The following is a 22,776-nucleotide window of genomic DNA, read 5'->3' on the forward strand; positions in this document are numbered from 1 at the left end:
GGTAGACTGGGGCCTATGTGCAATTCTAGGCCAACTGCGATGGAACCCGGGCCGGATACACCAAGTGGATTGGTCCTAGTGAAAGTGTGGAAGTCAAAAAGTTTGAAAAAGATTTTAAGTCCTACTCAGAATGGAACTTTGTCATTCTTTTAGAGAAAAGCGTTGACATTTCTTTTAAGATAATATATATTTGATGAGCAATGGCAGGCATTTATTACGATGGCTACACAGATTGTGTTTGCTTTATACAGAGTTATATGCACACACTCCGCAGTACCCCTTACACACTTGAGAGAGAAGTGGGGACAAGAACTGGGCAAGGAACTTCAAGATAAGGACTAGAAAGCTTTATTAGCTTTCCCCAGAAAAATTTCCTGCAACACTAGATTTAAATTCATCCAATACATGATACTGCACAGAAAATATCTAAGACTGCATTGACTACATAACATATTCCCAGAATGATAATAGACCTCCAGGGGGACCCTGATCCGACCTCCCAACCAGCTGACCGGGGGGACACAACTCAAGGTGACGTGAGCATTGTTAGCCCTGACCTGGAGGGGACAGTACATCAATAGGTGGCGTAGGCTACATGGAGGGTCTACCTGCCGTCATGAATCATGTTGCTTCAAGGGACTGGACAGACATATGGGGGGGTGGTGGTTCTGTTTAAGTGTAAAGAAGTTTTTTGTCTTTGTGGATTGAAGTTGATACACACCACAAATATTTGAAATGCTTTTTCCGTTGTTTCCACAATGTACGAGGGTGTCCTCACATGGTTATTCTCCGCTTCAACTGACTAAATTGTGCTTGGAATTTTGAAGATTACTATACATTACTTTGTGGTATAATACTGTGTGTTATAACTGAGACTAAATTCTAATAAAAAAAACACAAAAAAAGCATATTCCCAGAAGTGTCTGCAAAATGCCCAAGAAGTGTGGCTCCAGATGCAAACCTGATGCATATGTTATGCATATGCGCGGCTCTCTCGTCCTTTTGGACACAATCACAGCAAGGGATGCCTATATCCGCTCGTTGGTGAGCCTCCGGAGAATCTTGTGGAGTTTTTATGTAACTCGCGGAATTCCGTAGAGTCAAATTCCACGAGCTACACACACCCCTATTCAGAATCAGACTGAAGCTTAAGTTCCCTGTGGAATAATATAAGATATGAAGAGATAAACTCAATGCTGTGCTAGAATTAATTGGGTATTAATACATCATACTGATTTTTGAAGTAAGGATACTATGTTTTTTCATCCTAAAACTAAAACCACACTAGCACTTATATAATAGGTAGGTCTGCATAGTATTCTCACACCTTTAGAGCACAAGAGGAATATAATGGTATTCTTACATGCAGCTCCATTTTACTTTTTCTAAAAAGGTATAAGTAATTGTCTTTTGATTTACATGCACCAGGGGCAGAGACCTCAAATGAGGGCCATATTACTCTTTTATAAATTCAATAAACAAATAAAATAAGTCCAACTTTTTACATGAATTCTTCCAACACGTAGATGTCAAGAGTAAAAAATTGTCATTTTTTTAGCCTGGATAACAGGATTACCTACGTCTGAGAGTATGTATAAACTAAATACAATTCTATGGAGGTGGTGCGACCCAACCACAAGTGATCTAAAAAGACATGTTTGACCATATTGGTTTTCTGTCTCTTTAGTGAACTAACTTGGCGGCTAAGCTAGCCACTGCTTTTCCAGAGTTTTTATGCTTTTTCTCTAGGTTGTTACACAACTCACTCAGTTCCAATCTCTAAAAGACATCTCTCAATGAGAAGTCTGGGAACTTTGGCTTTGTTGGTGAAGGTCTCATGAAATAGAATGCTAGATTTTGCTTAAGTAGCTAACAACCTCCCATATATCTACAGAACGAAAAGAAATCTCAGTTTGCAGTGTGTGTGTGCAATTTCTTAATACGCTTGCCACAAATCAGGGAGGGAAAAAATCCAAAACTTAGAAAGCCATATATATCAGATATGCTCTATGGGGCTGTCATAAAGTACCGTTTTACCACATTTGTTTTTTTACCCCCCTGCCAAAAAAATGGTTTTAAATTCTGCCTGTTTATTCAGCGCTTCCTCATTCTACAAAAATATTCAAGAGCAAATAGCAGGCATTAGACAGCATTTGAGGGCTTAGCAGGGATGACAGAACAATATGCAGATAATATCGATAGCCCCACAGCTGCTATCATTAGGACTATGGTTTTCCTAAAATATTACACAAGATATTGTTAAAAAAACGAAAAGTAGCGGGGAAAGGATACATACTGACCTTGAAGTCTTTGGCACACCTCCTGTATTCAGCCACGTCACAAATTGCTAACATGCCACCCATGGAGCTGTAGGAATACTGCTGCAAATGTTCATATATCAGGCGATGAAAACGAACCCCAAATTCCATCAGAACTGTGTCCACATTTTTGCCATCCATGGAATTCCTTATTTTTTCCACTTGCTTTCTAACATATATACATACTTTGACACATGCCTAAAGAAAAAAAAAGATCTTTATTTTTTTGACTTGTGGGGGAAAAGTCACTTAGGTAAATGTAATGAACTCACTTCCAATTTTATGTCTCTTACATATGCAACTATTAACATTATAATATGTGTGATACTGAAAGAGGATATTGAATAGACTCACAGTGGTATACTGGATCGAAACATTATTTTCATCTTCAGGTTTGAAATCAGTTTTCTTCTGTTCTGTTGAAAGGATGTGTTTCATCTGCCCAATCATACAATTCAGCGTCCTTCAGAAAACAATTTTAACAATATTTTCTGGTTAAAATAATACAAAATAGATTTCGAAGAAATGATTAAGGTGACATGCATGCATTTGGCTGCGGGATACTTAAAAGGCAGTATGGATCTACTGGCTCATTTGCACTTAACGCAGCTGCAAAGTTTTCCAAATCCATGCGTGACTAGCTGCTGCAGTCTAGGAGTTTTTTTGCATTCTGGGGCTTGTCATTCTGGGTTTAGAACGGGAAAAACAAGGACTGTAAGTCCCAGGATGAAAGGAAAACAATCTGGAAAGGAGCCGGTAGTCACGCGTGGACCCAAGAACTTGGTAGAGCTGCTAACATAGCGAGAGAGTTTCATCACTTATATTTGTCATTTGGCTATTTCTCAACAACATTTAAATATCGGTTTAGGAGAAAACCAAATGAAAGTTTAATGAAATAGTGATTTTCTAGGTTGTTTTTCAGCAACAATTGCAGTCACAAAGCTGATAACAATCTCGAAGGTTAAGTTGTCTTCCGATGATCTTTTCGTCTCCATTCAACACAGTTGCGGGATGTTGGGAAAATGAAACATACCTCAGCTGCTCTTTGTGCCAAAGCTGGGAGTCTCAACAAATGGTCTAATCTGGTACCTTATTATATGAAAATAAGTGGACATTTTTCTACAATCCGAAATATATTGTTCAATAAAACACATGACTATCTTTCAATTTCTCAAAAGTACAAGTCCTCTCAATACTAGTTTTATAACTAAGTAAGACAAATAAAGCCAAAACAATGGATGCAACAAGGAACACAAGAATGTAACCACTGTGTCCTTCCCCCAACTAAACTATGATTTCTGATAGGACCAATAGAGTACATCTGGTTCTGATGTCATCAAAGATGTAACTTCAAATATTAGATTCATCTCATTAAAGGCATGGGTGTCACTAAGTTTTGCACCATGTAAACCTCCAATTTTCCAGCTGATGAAAGATTTCAGGGATTAGGTAACAGTTCCGGTAAATACAGAGGGTCCTCTACATAGCTCTTGAGAGTGCAGCCTTCCCCTACCACTACCCGCCCACTGCTGTCTGAGGTTCCCTTGCCTATTAAATCATGTTTTTATATGCTGCCACTGAGCCCGACAATAAGTCCTGCAGAGGACAGCCTGTCTGGAATCGGGAGTTCCTCAGCCTTGCTGCCAGAAGTAGTAGTAGCTGTCAAATCCACTTAGTGTTAACCGGAGTTATTATTCTCCATTGTTAGCAACACAACGCCTTCTCGTTTATCACCAGATTAGGAAACGGGAGTCTGGCCAATATGCTTCAATATCTACTTCTCAGAGTGTGCCTGGAAGACACCAAGATACAGATAGAATATGTAGAGATGTGAAGCATATTATGAACACGGGTCCCGGATGGATCTTTCAACAACGCACCTGCCTTGTTTTTCGCTCATATTCAGCTAGATTAATCAGTGGTCATTTTGTTATATAAACACAGAGGATCATTTGAGTTAGAGGCCTTCGCTCCATTAGTATCTAGAACGAAGTCAGACACATGGAACAGAAGCAGACTTCAGCCAAGCTCTGCTGCCAAATAAAATGCTAGTTTTCATTCAGAACAACAGTTCCCCTCTTACTGCTGCTCCAGCTGAGAGTCTGATCAACACAGAAGCATTCTGTCTTCAAATATGCAGGGCGACTATCTAAATATTCACTCATTAGGCACATTTAGTTTACTTTTTGCCCTGAGTGTAGTGATAAGAGTAGGGTGTAGGATTTAGGACATATATCACTGGGAAACATGGTGGAAATGTTTGTGTTTTTCACATTTCTAGTAAACCTGATATCAGCAATGTTTTATGTGTCTTGTGGTCGCAATGCACGTACTTAGTAGCAGGTTATGGCAATGCATGTTTTTCAACAAACACTGTGTCATTTATAGTACAGATGCTCGAGTGTGAAAATCTAAGCACAAAAAGGGTGGGTTTACCAATTACCACTGCATCTCTGAAAACAATGTAAGTTTATTACATTCTTCCTTGATTAGCATTACTATACGTGTTTCTAAAGAGATTATATTCACACGGGAATCAGCTTCCCAAGTCTCATTTTGTTTGCAATAAAGGGATGAAAACAGTATATTTGAACATGGGCCAGATTTACATAATGCCTATGGTCAGAATACCCTTCACTACCAGTTTACAGTGAGTCCCTCGTAATACTATTAGGTGAATCAAAACAATGGGCACATGAGATTTTGAACGGGATGTTGCTTAACACTCTAAACTGTGGAATTACCAGGACTGTTTGAAAAGTGATAAGTCTGTCTTTAATCAACCTTACAATAAAGTTACTCTCAACCAACCCCGACGGTCTGGGCATATTGTGTAAGGGACAGAACCTCCCCTCCAGTTGTACAGTTTCTCTGTTCCTGCTAACTGGCATCTGCAAAATACATTTCAGGTATTTATTGTGTGTGGCCACTGGGATGTCGTTTGAATTATGTGCCCCGATTTGAACTCCATATATTGTCTTGGCACCAGTTTCAGTGCTGTACACTCTGTATGTAGCTGGACAGGAGTTTGTACCCGTTTTTTGGCAGACCAACAGTATGGTCCTAATGAAACGAACAAGAGATGTTGTAGTTTTCTTGATCTGATCATCTCTTGGTAAGAGTATGGGAAAATCTAACGCCATGCTCACTGAATCAACTACCAGCATCAAACCCCACTGAAGCAATAAAGACCATAACTTTGCCATACATCTATCTAGTCATGAGTTTGTTTGCAGAGGACTTAAGAGGAATCCAAGTGCAGGATGTGGCAGGTTATTCACAGTGCTTTTCAAAGGTTTTTTTCAATCTTTGCAAAAAGGTGGAACGTTTATCTGATCCGAAACAGCCAGTAGGAGATCCTCACCGAGAATCCTCTCGTCTTATCGACATCATGACATGAGAATGACCAAGTCTGAGAGGCAAGGAAGGAGCAGGATTGCTAGGTTTTCTAAGTATATGGAATAGTGGCATGATTACCTAGTAAACACACTTGCAAATATAACAATTCTATTTACATTATTTTAGATCTTGCTATTACAGTTATTGCTGTTTCTAGGCAATGTGAAAGGGCACTGTATTACCCAATTAAACGGTACACAATTTGTCAACTTTAGAAGGAACAATAGCTGAATTGACTTTTCAGACTTGTGACTTGAAGGTCACCTCTGATGTAAACAGCCAGAGCTACTCGCTGAAATAAGTTTGAAGGCAAATTGCTGGTCAGCACGCTATTTTCACCTAGATTGGTCCTGTTATAAATCTGACTTCTTCTCCTTCGATTTTGATCCGCGGATGATGTTACCAAAAGGGAGGTGTTAAGTAAAAAAAAAATATTTAGGAAAAATGATGTATGAAAACAGTTCTGAATGTAAAGTCAACAACAGAAAAACATTAAATGTGTATTTTATCCTTCAAAAAGGTGGATTTCTCCACATTTGCTTGGAATTCCATGATCAGTGGTACAGGACACAATCCTTGAATTTGTGTTGTGTCATGTAGCACTGCCAATACGATCTATTCACACAATTTATCATTCTGAACATTGTTAGAAACTGCTTTTTTTTTAGTTTCAATGCTGTATCAGGAACTTATTCCGGTAAAAATGAATCAATTTTATGGCAATGTTTGCATAGTCTCTATATTTTAAAGTGACACGTTTTTAAACGTCACCCTTCTCACTCATGTGAAGACAACACCACTCATACCAGTCATGAGGTGTGTGCACTCACTAGTGCTTTAACATGCTTTTAACAGATATTGCTGATGTCTTTGTCTCGTCAACATAACATCATACTACACTTGTGGACCCTACATACATTTCTCCCACCAAATTCACCTTCTCACCCAGACACAATATTGTATGCCTATATTACTTTTGTTTCTTTACCATGTTATCCACATTCTGACAATTGTGTTACTCCCTCAAGTTATGGTGGAGTGAGCACTGTGAAAAAACCTTCAGCTCAAGTTGAGAATTCTCTGCAGCTTAACAATATCATAATGAGGAAACTAGAATGTGCAAACAGACAATGGAGTGATATCACATCAGCTATTCCTGATGGAAGTAGAGGTGTCTCATGCTACGGATTAAATGATATAATTGTGGAGTTAGGTCATGATGCCATATGTAAAGCCATGAGTGAGGACTTTGATGTGATTTATGATGTCATACATTACGTAAAATCGGAGGTGAGGCACAATATAATGGGGGAGTGAAGTTTCCATAACTAGAATACACTTTGATTTGTATTATGTCTTTTATTGTAAAGAAGCATCAGATAGTAGGTACAATACTTATACACAAACATCAAATAGAATGATGTGGTGAAAACAGGTCTGTTCCGAAACAACAGATGCAATGTATGTATACTTGCCTGTCAATCCCAGTATCAAGCTTCACCTCCATTTGTTCAATGATATCTTTTTTCTTCTGAAGACATTCTGTCAGTTTTGGAGATGAGCTATAAAAATTCAATCAAATAAAGAACAAGTATTTGTATCATACGAGTGACAGCATTTTGAATAATTAGAAAATAATACTTAATTTAGAAGCGTCAAAAAGCTAGCATTTTACATTTGCAGAAAGAAATTGCACTTTTATTTTATATGAACAAGCATTTTCCACGTGCAGGTGTTTCTGTGTGCTTTTCCATTTAATAAAATCAGCATAATAGACAACTCACTAGTGGCAATGCTTATTTTATACAAAAGTAAATGTACCAAAGTGGATTCCTTCGAGTCAATTTTCTAGGATTAAACGCAAGAGTATTTCATTCATGGAGCGTGTTCATGCTTGTTAAATTACATAAATGGACCGTTATCTCCTTAATTACCTATGTACATCTCAGTCACTAATGCACAAGTTACCACTTGTGTAACGATATATCTGTAAGAGACATTAGTTAGTGATAAGATTCCTTACCTTAGAATATCCCCAGGCGTCAGACTGGATCCGGAATTTTTTTGCGTAGCAGTACCCTTGCGCGTCGGTAGGCGTCGTCTGCGGCTCCGCGTCCGTCGTCGGCGTCGTGGGCGCCGTGATGACGTCGTCGGAGTACTTAGACGCCGCCTCCGCGTACGGACGTCAGTTCTTAGACACAGCTTTTCCGCGCCAGAAGCGCTGAGCCATGTTAAAAACCAACACTGGTGCCATTGAACTAGGGCCCTGAAAGGGGTTAACCCTAACCCTAGATATCGGTTCGCAGAACGGGGAGGATGGGTGGGTCGGTAAGGAATCTATCACTAACTAATGTCTCTTACAGATATATTGTTACACAAGTAGTAACTTGTGCATCTGAAAGAGACACGTTAGTGATAGATTCCTTACCTTAGAATAGATACCCCAGCAATACCAACCCCGGTGGCGGGTCTGCGAACCAATAATCACACCAGAAAGTCCTGGCGGACAGAATGGCCAAAGAAGCCATCCCTCCGGACTTGACTGTCCAGGCAGTAGTGTCTTGCAAACGTGTGCAGCGATGCCCACGTAGCTGCCTGGCAAATGTCCTGCAAGGGCACTCCCCGGCCCAAGGCAGTTGTAGTCACTGTGGCTCGGGTGGAATGAGCCCGCAATCCAACAGGGGGCTCCTTTCTAGCCAAGGAGTAACATGCCTGGATACACAAGATGATCCACCGAGAGATGGTCCGCTTGTGCACCGCTTTCCCCTTCTTTGCGCCCACGTAACCAACAAAGAGTTGGTCATCCACCCGGAACTGGCGCGTGCGATACAAGTAGAATGAGAGCTCACGTTTTGGGTCCAGACGGTGGAGCCGCTCTTCCTCTTTAGAGGGGTGCGGTGGCGGAAAGAAGGTTGGCAAGGTGATAGACTGCCCGATGTGGAAGGCTGTGACAACCTTGGGCAGGAAAGATGGCTTAGTACGCAACACAACCTTGTACGGATGGACAGAAAGGAAAGGAGGAGTACAAGAAAGGGCCTGGAGCTCACTCACTCTCCTGGCAGAGGTGATGGCAACCAGGAAAGCAGTTTTCAATGTAAGAAGGCGGAGAGGACAGTTGTGAAGTGGCTCAAAGGGAGCGCACATCAGAAATGTAAGAACAAGGTTCAAGTCCCACTGAGGCATCACAAACGGAACAGGAGGAAACGTGTGTGTGATGCCCTTTAGAAAACGATTTACAATAGGGGACTTGAATAAAGAAGGTTGATCAGGCAGCCTCAGAAAGGCTGAAAGGGCAGAAAGGTAGCCCTTGATAGTGCCCAGAGCAGAGCCTTGCTGGGCAAGAGAAAGAAGGAAGAGAAGAACCTCAGAGAGAGGAGCAGCAAGAGGATCCACAGCCTTTGCTGTGCACCATGCCACAAATCTGTTCCACCTGCAGGCGTATACAGACTTCGTGGAGGGACGCCTGGCTGCCAGAATGACGTTACAGACTTCAGGAGGTAAGTCAAATGGCCTCAACTGTCGCCGCTCAATCTCCAAGCATGGAGGTGGAGACTGGACAGGTTCGGGTGGAGGACCGTCCCCTGCTGCTGCGACAGAAGGTCCTCCTGAAGAGTATGACGAACCGGGGGATCGACTGACATACTGAGCAGCTCTGGATACCAGTACCTTCGTGCCCAGTCCAGAGCCACAAGGATGACTTGTGCCCGGTCGCGCTTGATCTTCTTCAGCACTCTGGGTAGAAGTGGTATAGGCGGAAAGGCGTATAACAGACCGCAACTCCACTCGCGACGAAAAGCGTCTCCGAGCGAGTGCCGCCTTGGAAATTCCAACGCGCAGAACTGATGACATTGCGCGTTCTCTTCGGTGGCGAATAGATCTAACCAAGGCTCTCCCCATCGCTGAAAGAGGCCTTGCGCCACGTCAGAGTTCAGACGCCATTCGTGATCCATCATGCACCGACGGCTGAGCTCGTCCGCCCTGGCGTTCAGAGAACCTGCCAGGTGTTGAGCCACCAGGGTCACGCCCTGGCGTTCTAGCCACTGCCAGAGGCACAGAGCCTCCTGGCAAAGGGTCCACGACCCCACCCCGCCCTGTTTGTTGCAGTACCACATGGCGGTGGTGTTGTCCGTGAACACCTGCACTATACTCCCCGGACAGAGGGGAGGAATGCTTTCAGTGCTAGACGAATCGCCCGCAACTCCAAAAGGTTGATGTGGAGCCGGGCCTCCGCCGGAGACCAGAGGCCTCTGATCTCCGCCTCTCCCATGTGGCCTCCCCAGCCCTGGAGGGACGCATCCGTCACAACTACGTGCTCCGGTTGGGAAAGGGAGAGGGATCTGCCGCTGACCCAATCGCGGTCAGTGAGCCACCACTGCAGTTGTCTCGCAGTGCCCTCCGAGATCAGGACGTGGTCGGACAGGTTGCCCTGATGCTGGGCCCACTGAAACTTCAGGTCCCACTGCAGAGCCCGCATCCGCCGCCTGGCGTGATGCACCAGAAGGATGCAGGAGGCCATCAGCCCCAGAAGCCGTAGCGTCAACCTGACCGAGACCCGGGATAAAGGCTGAAAGAGTGGAATCAGAGCCTGAATATCCCGATCCCGCTGTTTGGGAGGATAAACCCGAAACTGCGCTGAGTCCAGAACCGCTCCGATGAAGAGGAGCTTCTGAGAAGGGCACAGGTGGGACTTTGGCACATTGAGGGAGAACCCCAGCTGGTGCAGGAGGTCTGCCGTAGTCTGGAGGTGGCTGACGACTGTCTGGGGCGAGCCCGCCTTCAACAACCAGTCGTCGAGGTAGGGGAAGACTGAAACCCCTAACCTGCGCAGATGAGCTGCGACCACCGCCATCACCTTTGTGAACACCCGTGGGGCGCTGGTAAGGCCGAAGGGGAGCACGGTATACTGAAAGTGCTCGTGGCCAACCGTGAACCGCAGGTAGCGCCGGTGGGCCGGCATGACTGGGATGTGGAAATAAGTGTCCTGCAAGTCGAACGCTATCATCCAGTCTCCTGGGTCCAGGGCAGCTAAGAACTGAGCCAGTGTCAGCATTTTGAACTTCTCCTTCCGGAGGAAGCCGTTGACGTTCCTCAGGTCCAAGATAGGGGTAGGCCCCCTTTGCCCTTCTTGGGTACCAGGAAGTAGTGGGAGTAGCAACCACACCCTACTTCTGGCCCAGGTAGGCGCTCGATGGCCCCCTTGGCCAAGAGGGCCGTAACTTCCTCCTGCAAAAGCCGCAAATGATCCCCCGATATGCGGTGGTACTGCGGTGGCATGGCTGGAGGGGTCGCCTCGAAGGGGAGGGAGTAGCCCCTTCGGACGATTTGCAGCACCCACCTGTCCGACGTGACAGTGCGCCAGTGGAGGAGGTGAAGGCGAACCCTGCCCCCCACTGGCGACACATGGGCCTGAAAGCACGGACGAGGAGGGTTTTGAGGCGGATGCTGCGGGGGAAGGTGTGGACTGACCTCGCCGTTGTCCCCGACCGCCGCCACGGAGGTTTCCATGGCCGCCACCGCGCTGGGTATTACCCTGCGGAGCGTGGCTGGCAGCACGTGTGGGTACATCCCTTCCGTGGCCACGAAAGGAGTGAAAGGCAGCCGATTGATGGCGCGGGGCCGAGAGGCCCAAGGACATGGCTGTAGCCCTGGAGTCCTTAAAGCGCTCAAGCGCATGGTCTGCCTTGTCGCCAAAAAGGCGACGGCCATCAAACGGCATGTCCATGAGTGTATTCTGGACATCAGCCGAGAAGTTGGTGGACCTCAACCAGGCGTGGCGATGAATCGCCACCGTCGTTGCCATCGCTCTGCCCAGAGAGTCGGTGGTATCCAGTCCACACCGGATCGAATAACGTGCCGCATCTCGACCTTCCACAAGGGCTTGGCCGAGTTTAGCCCGTACCTCCAATGGGCATTCTGGCAGCACGTCCGCGACCGTATCCCACAGAGCGTGGGTGTAACGGTCCTAGAGGCACGCGGTGTTGGAAGACCGCAGTCCCAGACTCAGGGAGGAGAATACCTTCTTGCCGTATTGCTCGTACCTCTTGGATTCCCCGTCAGGCGGCGCCGACGGGAATGCGGTCTGGGAATTTGAGGCCTGGATCACCAGGCTCTCAGGGGTGGGGTGGGTGGACAGGAAACAAGGGTCGCCCGGGGCCGGGCAGTGGCGTCTGGCCACGTTCCTATCTACAGGCGAACCTGTAGCGGGCCTGGACCAAGTGCCCAAAAGAACGTCAGTTAAGGCCTCGTTAAACGGCAGCAGAGGCTCGGCTGAGGATGACTGCGGCTTAAGGACCTCAGTGAGGAGGTTAGTCCACATGGCTGCGACGGGGAGCTCAAGGCCCAAGGCCTTGGCCGCCCTCATCAACACCACACTATAGGTTGCCCCCTCCTCCGAAGCCACGGTAGGAGGTGAGACAAAGCCAGTGTCAGGCGAAGTGTCTATACCACTGGCCTCCCCAAGTTCACCTGCCCAGTCCTCCTGAGACTGGCATTCACGTGCCAGAGGGTCCTCAGACCCCTCCCAATCCTCATCATCACCCATCTCCTGGTACTCAGGGTTAGCAAATGATGGGGCCGGTTCATGGAAAGTGAACTCTCCGAACGGCGTCTGAAGCGGCGCCCAGCGGCGCCGCTCCGGCGCCGGAACTGGGTCGAGGGAGGCATCGGGGACGGCGGCGCCCGAGGACGGCACCGGGGGTGACACCTGAGGGGTCGGCGCCGGGGAGGTCGTTAAGTCCACCGGCGATGACCCGGATCCGGAACCGGATCCAGCGGGGCCCTGCGGCGCCGGGCCCGAAGGCGCCGGCGGCGTCTGAGCTGAAGCACCCGACGGCGTCGGGGCCGAAGCCCCCGACCCGCTAGGACCCCCAGACGGGTCCGCTGGGCCCGAAGGCGTCGCGGAGCCCGTCGGAGGAGAGAGGGACCTCATGGCCATGAGGAACCGCTCGATCTCCTCCGGCGCCGCGTTAGGCCCAGGGGCCGGAGGGTATGGGGCCGGACGCGGCGCCTGCGACTCAGACGGAGCCGCGTGGGCGGAGTCACCTGAACCCCCGGCGCGCCGCGTGAGCGTCGGGGGGCGGGGGGGGAGTCGGAAGAGCAATGACGTCTCTTCGACTTCTTGTGCTTACCTGACTACTTCGACCCTGAGGAGTGATGTCTACTCCCGGAGCTCCGATGGCTCCTCTCCCGCGACCGTCCGGACCGGGACCTTTCTCGGTGCGGGGCCGACTGCCGGAGTTCGAGCCGCTTACGGGACCGCTCCCGCCTAGCCTTCGAAGTCAGGGCCCGATAGTCGGAACAGGTCTTGTCGTCGTGATCGACGCCGAGGCAGTGGAGACACCGACGGTGAGGGTCGGTGACCGACATCAGCCGGTCGCAATCCTCACAGGGCTTAAAACCTGGCATCCCTTTGAAAAAGGATGATCAAAAGATCAAAAAAGTTTAGTCAAAAAGTGACTAAGGTACCACTTTTTCCGGATCTGCGCTGCTGACGCGGAAAAAAGAAGAACTGACGTCTGCACGCGGAGGCGGCGTCTAAGTACTCCGTCGACGTCATCACGGCGCCCACGACACCGACGACGGACGCGGAGCCGCAGACGACGCCTACCGACGCGCAAGGGTACTGCTACGCAAACAAATTCCGGATCCAGTCGGACGCCTGGGGATATTCTAAGGTAAGGAATCTATCACTAACGTGTCTCTTTCAGATATGCAGTAAAGTAGGTGTGTCTAAATCAATTTTTTTTAGTGTATCTTATGTGCTAGAATATTCATTGGTCTGCGTCTTGTAACATTGTTAGTTTAATCGGGTCAGACCTTTAGAAGTGAGTAAATATGTGTGGCTTTCTTTGACTAAAAACTCTAAAAAAAAAAGATGGTGTTTTTGGGAGATGTGCCTACGATTTTTGTAACTGCTTAAAGAGCAGACTCTATGTCAGTTTATTGATTTATACTTAGACTCTCTTGGGCTTTCTAGTGAGGCAGACCTTATGTCGGTACTCTTGTTTAACTCTACTTTGGTTATGGTTGCTACTTGCTTGAGATCTTCCTCCATATTTTAACTTTGATTCATATCAATGAACTTTTTAAATCGCAGATTGCCCATGATTTAACCAACGATCTTTTTTGCATTCTGTATGGATCCTAATTTTTTAACGAACCCTTATGGTTTTGACCATATTTCTTGTCTTGGGGAAGTTTCATTTAATGGCATAGAGCTCAGACATATGAAGCACCAGTCGCAATCCTACACCTCGACCCGCTTAACTGTTTTAATTAGAGCATTGATAGATATAACCATATCATCTTGCATATATTAAATACTGACTGCACAGTAGATTAACTTATGTGATCCCATGCTTCACAAGACAATTTGTATTTTAGGAAGGCAGAAGCAGTTGACTAGGAATAAAGATATATATTAAACCTTACTATAAAAACAAATACAGAATATGTCTAAGCAAATGGTGTAATAAAAAAATCGAGATATTAACCTACATGGTGATTCTGAGTCGGCTCCTTCATATCTGCTTGAGGAATCCAGGAATGGAAAATACTACTAGTCATTGTGAAGTTATTATGGTTCATGGAGTGAGCCCCAACAATTACAAATTGAAAGAACACTAAATAAAAAGAGAAGTTCATTTTTCCTCACTCTGTTGTTGCCTCTTGCTCCTTCCTAAATGGTTGGGAATCAGATTCCATGGTTTCAAAAACCTGGGAGAGAGAGATAGCCTGTGCCAGACCAGGCTGCAAGCAAAGAGGTTGCGGAAAACATCCAGGCCAATAGCTGCATTTTTATAGTACTATGCTTCCTGTGAATAGTTCATTCAGAAGGTATTTAGCGTGATCTAATTAGTTGTCACATACATTTTAGTAATGGGTACATGTCTCTGAAAAGTCACCAATGCTGCATTAACTCTGAAGGAAGGAGCATGGCTTTTGGAGGAAGTTGTACTACTGTGGAGCCTTTCAACATGGAAGAAAGTATTCACGTGTAAACAGCTGACTGTGTAGCTACATTGTTTTGTTAAAAACCACCTTAAATGTTGAGAAGACTGAGCAGGGGTGTGGAATTTATTAAAATATCTACTTGTCCATGTGGCAGGTTGCTTCAAGAATCTACTTGTCCTGTAACAAAATCCACTTGTCCCTCTGGTGCCATGTAGTGGCAGCAACACATTATGGCACCAATCTCATTATGTTGGAGCTCTTATATAGCCTCTCTGATTATGCAGGGCTCATACCATAGTAGTGTTTAAATACTAGAAATCCCTATATGTTGCCACGTTTCCGCAGATATACATACTGGGACTGAAGGTAGTGGCAAGCAATAGATCCAGGGTTGGAATGCCCTTTTGAGTCTGTGCAAACTTACTAACTTGCATGTTTTAAGGATTTTCAACAACTCTTCTCTAATATTTTCCTATACTGAGAAATGTTGGAAATTTACTCCTGACAATGGCAGAGGTAAACCTTCTTCGAGAGTTGGGGAAAAAGTGGTTGGAGGGAAAATGAACTTGAAAACACTCAGGTTTTCGCATTAGCAAATCTATACATGCATATTTGCTCATGCTAAAATGCAGTTCACAAATATTTTCTAGGAGTACAATTTCTTGCCCTACTTCTGTGAATTCACGAAAGACATGTAGCTGCACTTAACGCATGGGTGCACTTTTGAGACTTTCTTTAATAATTGGGCCCCTAATTTGGTCTGGCGTTAACCATGACCGTTTGTGTTTATTAAAATTCTCTCTCTCTCTGTATCGGCTGGCTTCACTGCGGTGACAGCATTCTGTCTTTTACAAGGAGCATATCAGCACTCAGAGGAGTTTTGTTCAGTGCCAATACTAATGTGGCAGCTTGTGCTTTTTTGAGAACAAAAACTATTTTTTGCTTTTGCCAATGTTTTTTATAATGGTGAGGGCCTGGAAGCTCTCACATCAATAAGGTTTTACAAAATCCATGCCAAAATAAGTCCCGCATTGCCAAAACTAAAAGGCCCACCTCCAATTTCAGACCTACTGGCTTTGCCAATGCTTATTTAATTTTATGTTTCCCATAACCTTATTGAAACTGGTTACACTGATTTTGCAATGTTAATATTTTTGTGAAATACTAGCATGCATCAACACATTTTGCTAAATGATTCTGCTAAGAAAGGGTAGCTGAAATTTTACAGTAGTTTAGCTAAATGTTTTTTTCCCTACTTTCATTTGTTTAGGAAAATTTTATATTGAAAGCAAAGAATCATTAATGTTGCTTTCAAGCTTCTGCTAATATGCGCATCTAATCATAACATTCTGGGAGCATTATGCATAGCCTCATATTGCTAAACTTTGAAACCGTGTGTACACATTTTTATACTAAAACCACTGTTAGTAGTGCAGTCAGAACTTAAATTTACTTAGAGCGCTCACCCTAATAATAAAGGCTTTCAATTAATGAACCATAAATACAAGTTTGAACAACATCAACATATGTACACAAACATTAACTTAACTGCATGCAGTGTCCTTCCCTGACCCTTAATGTGGTACTGCAAACTGGCAGCCAAAGGGTTTGTGCTGCAAGGGGTTGGGCCTACTTGTCCCAAGGACAAAATACACATTAAAACTTGTTGCCCTTGACCCCAAACAATATGTCCTGGGCGTCGGGCTATAGAAATTCCACATCCCTGCTGAGTTTTAAAAAAACAACGTGATTGTCTGGAAATGTCTAGTTTACGAAGAAGAGTTTGTTTTCCTAACAATTAAACAACATTTTATTGATTAACTGAAAGAGTTATATCTTGCTTGAGAAGGATCAAAACCTTTGCCATGAAAGGTGAAACTTCTGAGCATCAGTTCATATTTGTAGAAAATCAAGTACAGGTCATTCAAGAAAGAGTTTGATAGGAATAATTGCAGTTCTAATTGACACAAAGAAGAACATGCTCCATGTTAGAAGGTTATCGTCACAAGAAGTAATTCAAAAGACTCTTTACTGTCTCATTTTTAAAGGAGAACATATGGCCCAGACAAGCAGGATAGGTGATGGTAGCTGAGAAGGGACAAAGGGATCCCTGAATCAGCTAGGTGAATCATAGAGGTTAAGAGATCAATCAGAATAACCTCTTAAAGTATTATGACCCAGAACAAGCACCCAAAGGAAAAAACAAAGCCTTGAGTACTTATAATAATGTCTAGCAAAGTTTTCTTGGCAACAAACATAACTGTAATGTTGAATCCAGACAGATGCAAGTGTGCATTTGTTGCTTTTTTAGGACATTGCTGTCTTGCTCAGTAATGAAGGGGAAAGATGTAAACATTGCCCCAGTTGGTTGTGTCAAGACATCCAGCATGTGAGGAGAGGAAGCTCTAGCTTCTTCATCCAGGTCAGATATACAGTTTGGCCCACTTTTTGTCGAATCAGATTGCGCGAGCTTCACAGGCCTACCCCTTTAAGATGAGTAAAAAAAAACACAGCAGGCAGAAACCACTGGATCAGTTGTATCAGCAGAGCTTACAGTACCACAATGGTGGCTCTCCAGCAGTCTTTTCATTGAGGACTTGCTTAACCGCTTCCGCGCTACCGCGAATTCCCGCCGTGCGCTGAAATTTGAAAAATGGCTTGATTGTGACAAAGCCAGCTCGTCATGCGCGCAGCACAGGTAACGCCCATGACGAGCTGGCTTTGTCACCCGCGCTGAAGGGGTTAAGGGACCCATCACAGCAGTAACCAGTCCTATCCGATCACTGGTTAATCAGTGGACCAAGGTGGCGTTTCACCGGGAGACTACAACTCCTAAAAGCAGCATCCATTTCTCGTTCACACTTGAGGAGTTTATAAGAGACATAGGGCCTCAAGTACATTGATCCCAAATAGAATTAACCAACTATACAGATAAGTGGTGGTGTTGGTACATCTACTACTCAACTGGAATGGGTTATGCCCTCTATCCCATCATATTTTAAAAGGGTTAATGGCACAATATGCCATTAAAAGTGTAATTTTGAGTCACTGCACAAATCACTAGAATGATTGTTACTCTTTTTAGGGCTCGGGCCTCCGCCTCCACGAAGTGGGGGGGCGGAGCTTCCCGAGGTCTTATGCGTTCAAAAGAAGAAGGAATTCAGAAAGGGCTCTGGCTGGCGCATTCCTTAGGTTTTTCTGGCATCTGCGTAGTGATTCGTCTTCGCTGTGCTGTCTATTTAGTAGCGTTGACGTGATAGGCTGTATGTAATGTACGCGTGCCCGATTTGGCATATTCTGTGCGCGAACGAGCACGGCAGAGTGATTAATCCTAATTAGGAGCTGTCAGAGTGCCCGTGTAATGCAATCCAGATGGTGCGAGCGCGTTCGCCATTGCATACAAAAAAGTCATCTGATCTCTTCTGTGAGTGTCCGCATGCGCTGTACGGGGTTTTTTTTTCCAGGCGCGAGGGGTCTTTGTAAAATCGTAGACTGCGCCTCGTTCCCCGCAAATCTAGTTTTGGGCTAGGCACCATGCCCCAGCATCATCCAGATGTCTCCTGCAGGCAAGTACAGGTGAAGCACAGTTGAAGGGCGGCGTGAGGTTCAGTGTGAACTCGGCAAGTGGAGGAAATTCGGCGGACTCGCTTTGACACGGATAATTGCAGGCTGCAAGGAGGTGGCGTGTGCCCTGCTCCGGCCCTGTCTTGGTTTCGGCCCCCGCTTTCGCATTGCTTCACTTACTCAGCTGCTGGCATTTTTGCTGAGAGCCCTGAGTGCTGAGTGACCTGGGCAGTGCCGGTGGTGCCGGGGGGCTCCTTTCCTTTGATCTCCACTGCTCGGTCAGGATGGTTGTTTTGACCCAGTAATCTTCCCTATGAGGGTCCAGCAGAAGGGAAACAAAGGCTTGGAGAGGTTTAAAGCGGGTCAACGAGGCTATTGCATGATTCCAGTTGCTTTGGCCACAAAGGAAGGAGCTTTTTCTAACTCCTCTCGCCACCCTCTTGCAGGGTCCCATCCCGGGTGCGGCATCTGAGCGCTACTGTGTAGCCTCGAGGGCGGAGCGCCTGCTCCGGCGCTGGCCTAGCAGGGATCGGTTTTCGACTTGGCATGTTTTAAAATGCTGAATCGCCCCCCCCCCCCTTTTTGATTTGTGCGCAGATTAGATGATCAGCCGATGCATTTTTCGGTGGCCGGGGAAAAACTCCATTTGTTTTCTCTCCCTAGCGCCTCGGCGATCTCCTCAGCACGGCCTCCCGGAATTTCTTTAGTTTTTTGGGGCAGTAGATGTGTCCCCGCCGCAGCCATGCGGCTGTTGCACACCAGACGGCTTTGCGTTTCAGAGCGGGTGAGATGGGGTTGTCACGATCTAATGACCCTGCGATTATATTTCTCCGGTCCCTCAAAGTGCTGGGCCGGAGTTGGAATTGGGGTTAATCGTGCCCAAACCGACACTCCAACCCCCCCCCCCCCCACTCCCCCCCCCCAGCGAACACTGCGTGGCGTGGGTCCTGGAGTGCCGGCCAGCTCGCGAGCCACGGCATGGCACTCTGGTTGGGGGCGGCGGGTTTTAGTGTGTGACGGGAACGCTGCACAAATAGTAGTGTAATAGGTGAATTATCACTAAAGTTTAATATTCTACTCCAATAACCGGTTAGCAGTGCAAGTAACCTGACCCGTTTCTGCAGAGGGCTTCCACTTGTCCCTTGCACCACGAGCGGTGGTTACTTATTTACAGAGTACTTAGTCTGTTAAGTTCACATGAGGATGGCAGGGTTTCACGCTGTGGTGTAAACGTGCTATTTTGCTTTGTGCTTTTGCAGTTAGTGGCAAACTGTGATTTGCGCAGTCTCATAATCTGTTGGCCACGTGGGGAAATTGGGAGCACTCCTAGTTCCAACACACTTGCGGCTGCCCGAGGCCACCGCAGGGGGCCTTCTCCTCTGGTTGGCCTTCTACTCTGGATGCCCCACCTCCGCCCGTCGGGCAAGGTGGGGCATTCCGACCCAACTCAATTACTGGGGCATCCTGGCGAGGCAGGTCGCAACAGATGTGGCTGGCGATACTCCCAGAGCCACCCCTTCTGGCGTGATGGTGAGAACCGGAGCGCCACTTTATTAGAGACCTGCGCGCGGGCTATCGCTGGTGTTTGCTTTCGGAGGAGCGGTCACACCTTTCAGTGGCCCCGCTCACTTTTGACCCGGTGCTGAGGGATCGGTCTGGACAGTTGCTTCCCCTTCATCACTACAGACGGGGCTCAGCTAGACGAGGAACGAGTTAAGTATGGACAAGTCCCTAACTTCGAAGGAGTATGCCCCTTCCCGTTTTATTTATTGATTTAATGCGTTGTTTATATAGCGCGGACTTTACCCGAAGGTGTCAGAGCGCTTCACAATAGGAACAGTAGTGAAACATGAGAAACACTTACTAGTCAACATGTTACAAAAGCAACGTTGCGTTATATAAGGCTTAGAGACAATTGTGCTTGAATCAAGAGAAAGCAAAATACAAGGTAGCAAACAATACGTTACAGGAGGAAGATAGTGAGGTGTGCATGTAATAAAAGCGTACAACGTACAATTAGAGGATAATACTGCACTAAATGTCAGATTCTCGAAACACAAGAACAAACGTTACGTGACATGAGGCAATGGTGGCAATTGTGCATGTATCAAAAGCAAACAAGGACAATAGTTCAAGGCTTGTGAGGCTCTGGGGACAGGAAAGGCCCGGTATTAATAGCTGTAAAAACTGCATGAACGACGTGCCCCTGTGCTGCTTCTGTGTGAGGCGACTGGTTGAATAAGGTGAGAAGCTGAAAGGACGCTGCGAACTCTGCGGGCAAATTGCTGTTGGAGTGCCGTTGCCCATCAGAGGGGGGCTGCGGGGGCCTTCTTGCCTTTGCCTATATCCATCGCCCTCGGAGTGTGAACTCTGCTCTCCCCGTCACATACGACGAGGCTGAACCACACTCTGGTGGGACTACCAGTCCCAGAGTGCATAGCGGGAGCACAGTCCTCTGCAGCTGAGCAAGGTGTGCTCCGGGGGCCTTCACAACTGCCGCCCCCACCCCGCAGCGCAGGGCTCGTCCTTGCCTGTCACTGACAGGAAGTGACCGGACAGGGCCATTCCCTTTGGTTATTCCATTCGTACATCGGCTGCCCAAGAAGACCAACATTACCGAGGACATTGTCAAACTCCTGTCTACCCCTCCACAACGGCAAGTAGATTAATGACATTTGGTGTACTTTGGACATCCTGCTTTTTCACCTGTCGCCATCCTTGTCTGTCTGATCTTTTTTAAAACTGGATATGAGGGGTACACTATCCCGGGCTTTCCTCTAGCTAGGAATATTACTGAGTTCACTGGTATTGTTTCCATGAACCTTTGATTCCTCTGTTTATACATTGTGTATTTAAGGTATAAACTGCAGAGCGTTCTTATTGTTGGGCTATTGGATTGGTCCTAATAAGAAGGGTTGCCTGGACATAGTGTAAAAATGGGGAAGCGCACCTGCATCCCCAGAAAAACTCTTACCTATCCGCACCCCCACGTCAATTGATAAAATGTTGCAAAGGGCCATAGGTGTTGTCACGTCTGAAACAGAACGTACAGAGAGGCAGCTATCAATTACCCCCGATCTTTTCCCGCCTATAGCTGATGTATCTTGTTCCAATACCTTAACCGGACACTTGGAGATGATCTCCCGTCCACCCTACTCCAAGCGGAGGCAGCAACCCTCCAACCAACGTAGGTACCTGAGGGTGCGGGCATTCGCAAGAAGGGGAAGTGTAAGCAGACACCTGGGAAGGCAACTATGAACAAGAAGGCGAGAATAGGGACCGACATAGGAGCAGCGGGTCTGCCCACCCACAGTCTCACAACAGAACCCGCACCAGTCCCTAATACTGATCTTGGGTACCCGTGTTGGGTTCAGTCTTTATTAGCAGATCTACTGCTAGTACTACCAGTACCACCACCACCAGTACTACCTCTACCAGTACCACCACCACCAGTACCACCACCACCAGTACCACCACCACCAGTACCACCACCACCAATACTACCACTACCAGTACCACCACCACCACCAGTACTACCAGTACTACCACCATCAGTACTACCAGTACTACTACCACCAGTACTACCACTACTACAGCCACCAGTACTACCACTACTACAGCCACCAGTACTACCACTACCACCACCACCAGTACTACCAGTACCACCACCACCAGTACTACCAGTACCACCACCACCAGTACCACCACCACCAGTACTACCAGTACCACTACCACCACCACCAGTACTACCACCACCAGTACTACCACTACCAGTACCACCACCTCCAGTACTACCACTACTACCACTACCAGTACCACCACCACCAGTACTACCAGTAACACCACCACCAGTACTACCACTACCACCACCACCAGTACTACCACTACCAGTACCACCACCACCAGTACTATCACCATCAGTACTACCAGTACTACAACCAGCAGTACTACCACTACTACAGCCACCAGTACTACCACTACCACCACCACCACCACCAGTACTACCACTACCAGTACTACCAGTACCACTACCACCACCACCAGTACCACCACTACCAGTACTACCACCACCAGTACTACCAGTACCAACACCACCACCAGTACTACCACTACCAGTACCACCACCACCACCAGTACTACCAGTACTACAGGCACCAGTACTACCACTACCACCACCACCAGTACTACCAGTACCACGACCACCAGTACTACCACTACCAGTACTACCACTACCACCACCAGTACTACCACTACCAGTACTACGGCCAGCAGTACCACCACCACCAATGCTACTGCTCACCACCAGCCATCAGTACACAATTTCTACAGGCAGTCACGGCCAACAGTACATGCATCGATTGTTACACATCCACAATTAAGTATTGTAGCAATCTCAGTATGGTACACTTTAGTTTTAAACATATTCATGTAAAAACACAGCATGCCACCATTGCTACAATTACAATCTAACACACATAATCCCACTACACACCACATTAACACACTCCATAACACTTAGCAAAAATACATCACCATTTACAAT

General features: G+C 46.6%; 1 protein-coding gene across 1 annotated transcript in view; it reads right to left on the reverse strand.

Annotated features, from left to right (window-relative positions):
- EXOC5 (exocyst complex component 5) overlaps positions 1-22,776 on the reverse strand; it is a 159,563-nt gene that overhangs the window by 11,610 nt on the left and 125,177 nt on the right. The window contains exons 15-17 of the mRNA XM_078660366.1: positions 7,193-7,279; positions 2,673-2,781; positions 2,301-2,516 (exon numbers count right to left, since the gene is read on the reverse strand). Of these exons, the coding sequence (XP_078516492.1) occupies positions 2,301-2,516; positions 2,673-2,781; positions 7,193-7,279 (412 nt within the window). The remainder of the gene's footprint in view (positions 1-2,300; positions 2,517-2,672; positions 2,782-7,192; positions 7,280-22,776) is intronic.

Source organism: Lissotriton helveticus, chromosome 9 (genome assembly GCF_964261635.1).
Source record: "Lissotriton helveticus chromosome 9, aLisHel1.1, whole genome shotgun sequence".
Lineage (NCBI taxonomy): Eukaryota > Metazoa > Chordata > Amphibia > Caudata > Salamandridae > Lissotriton > Lissotriton helveticus.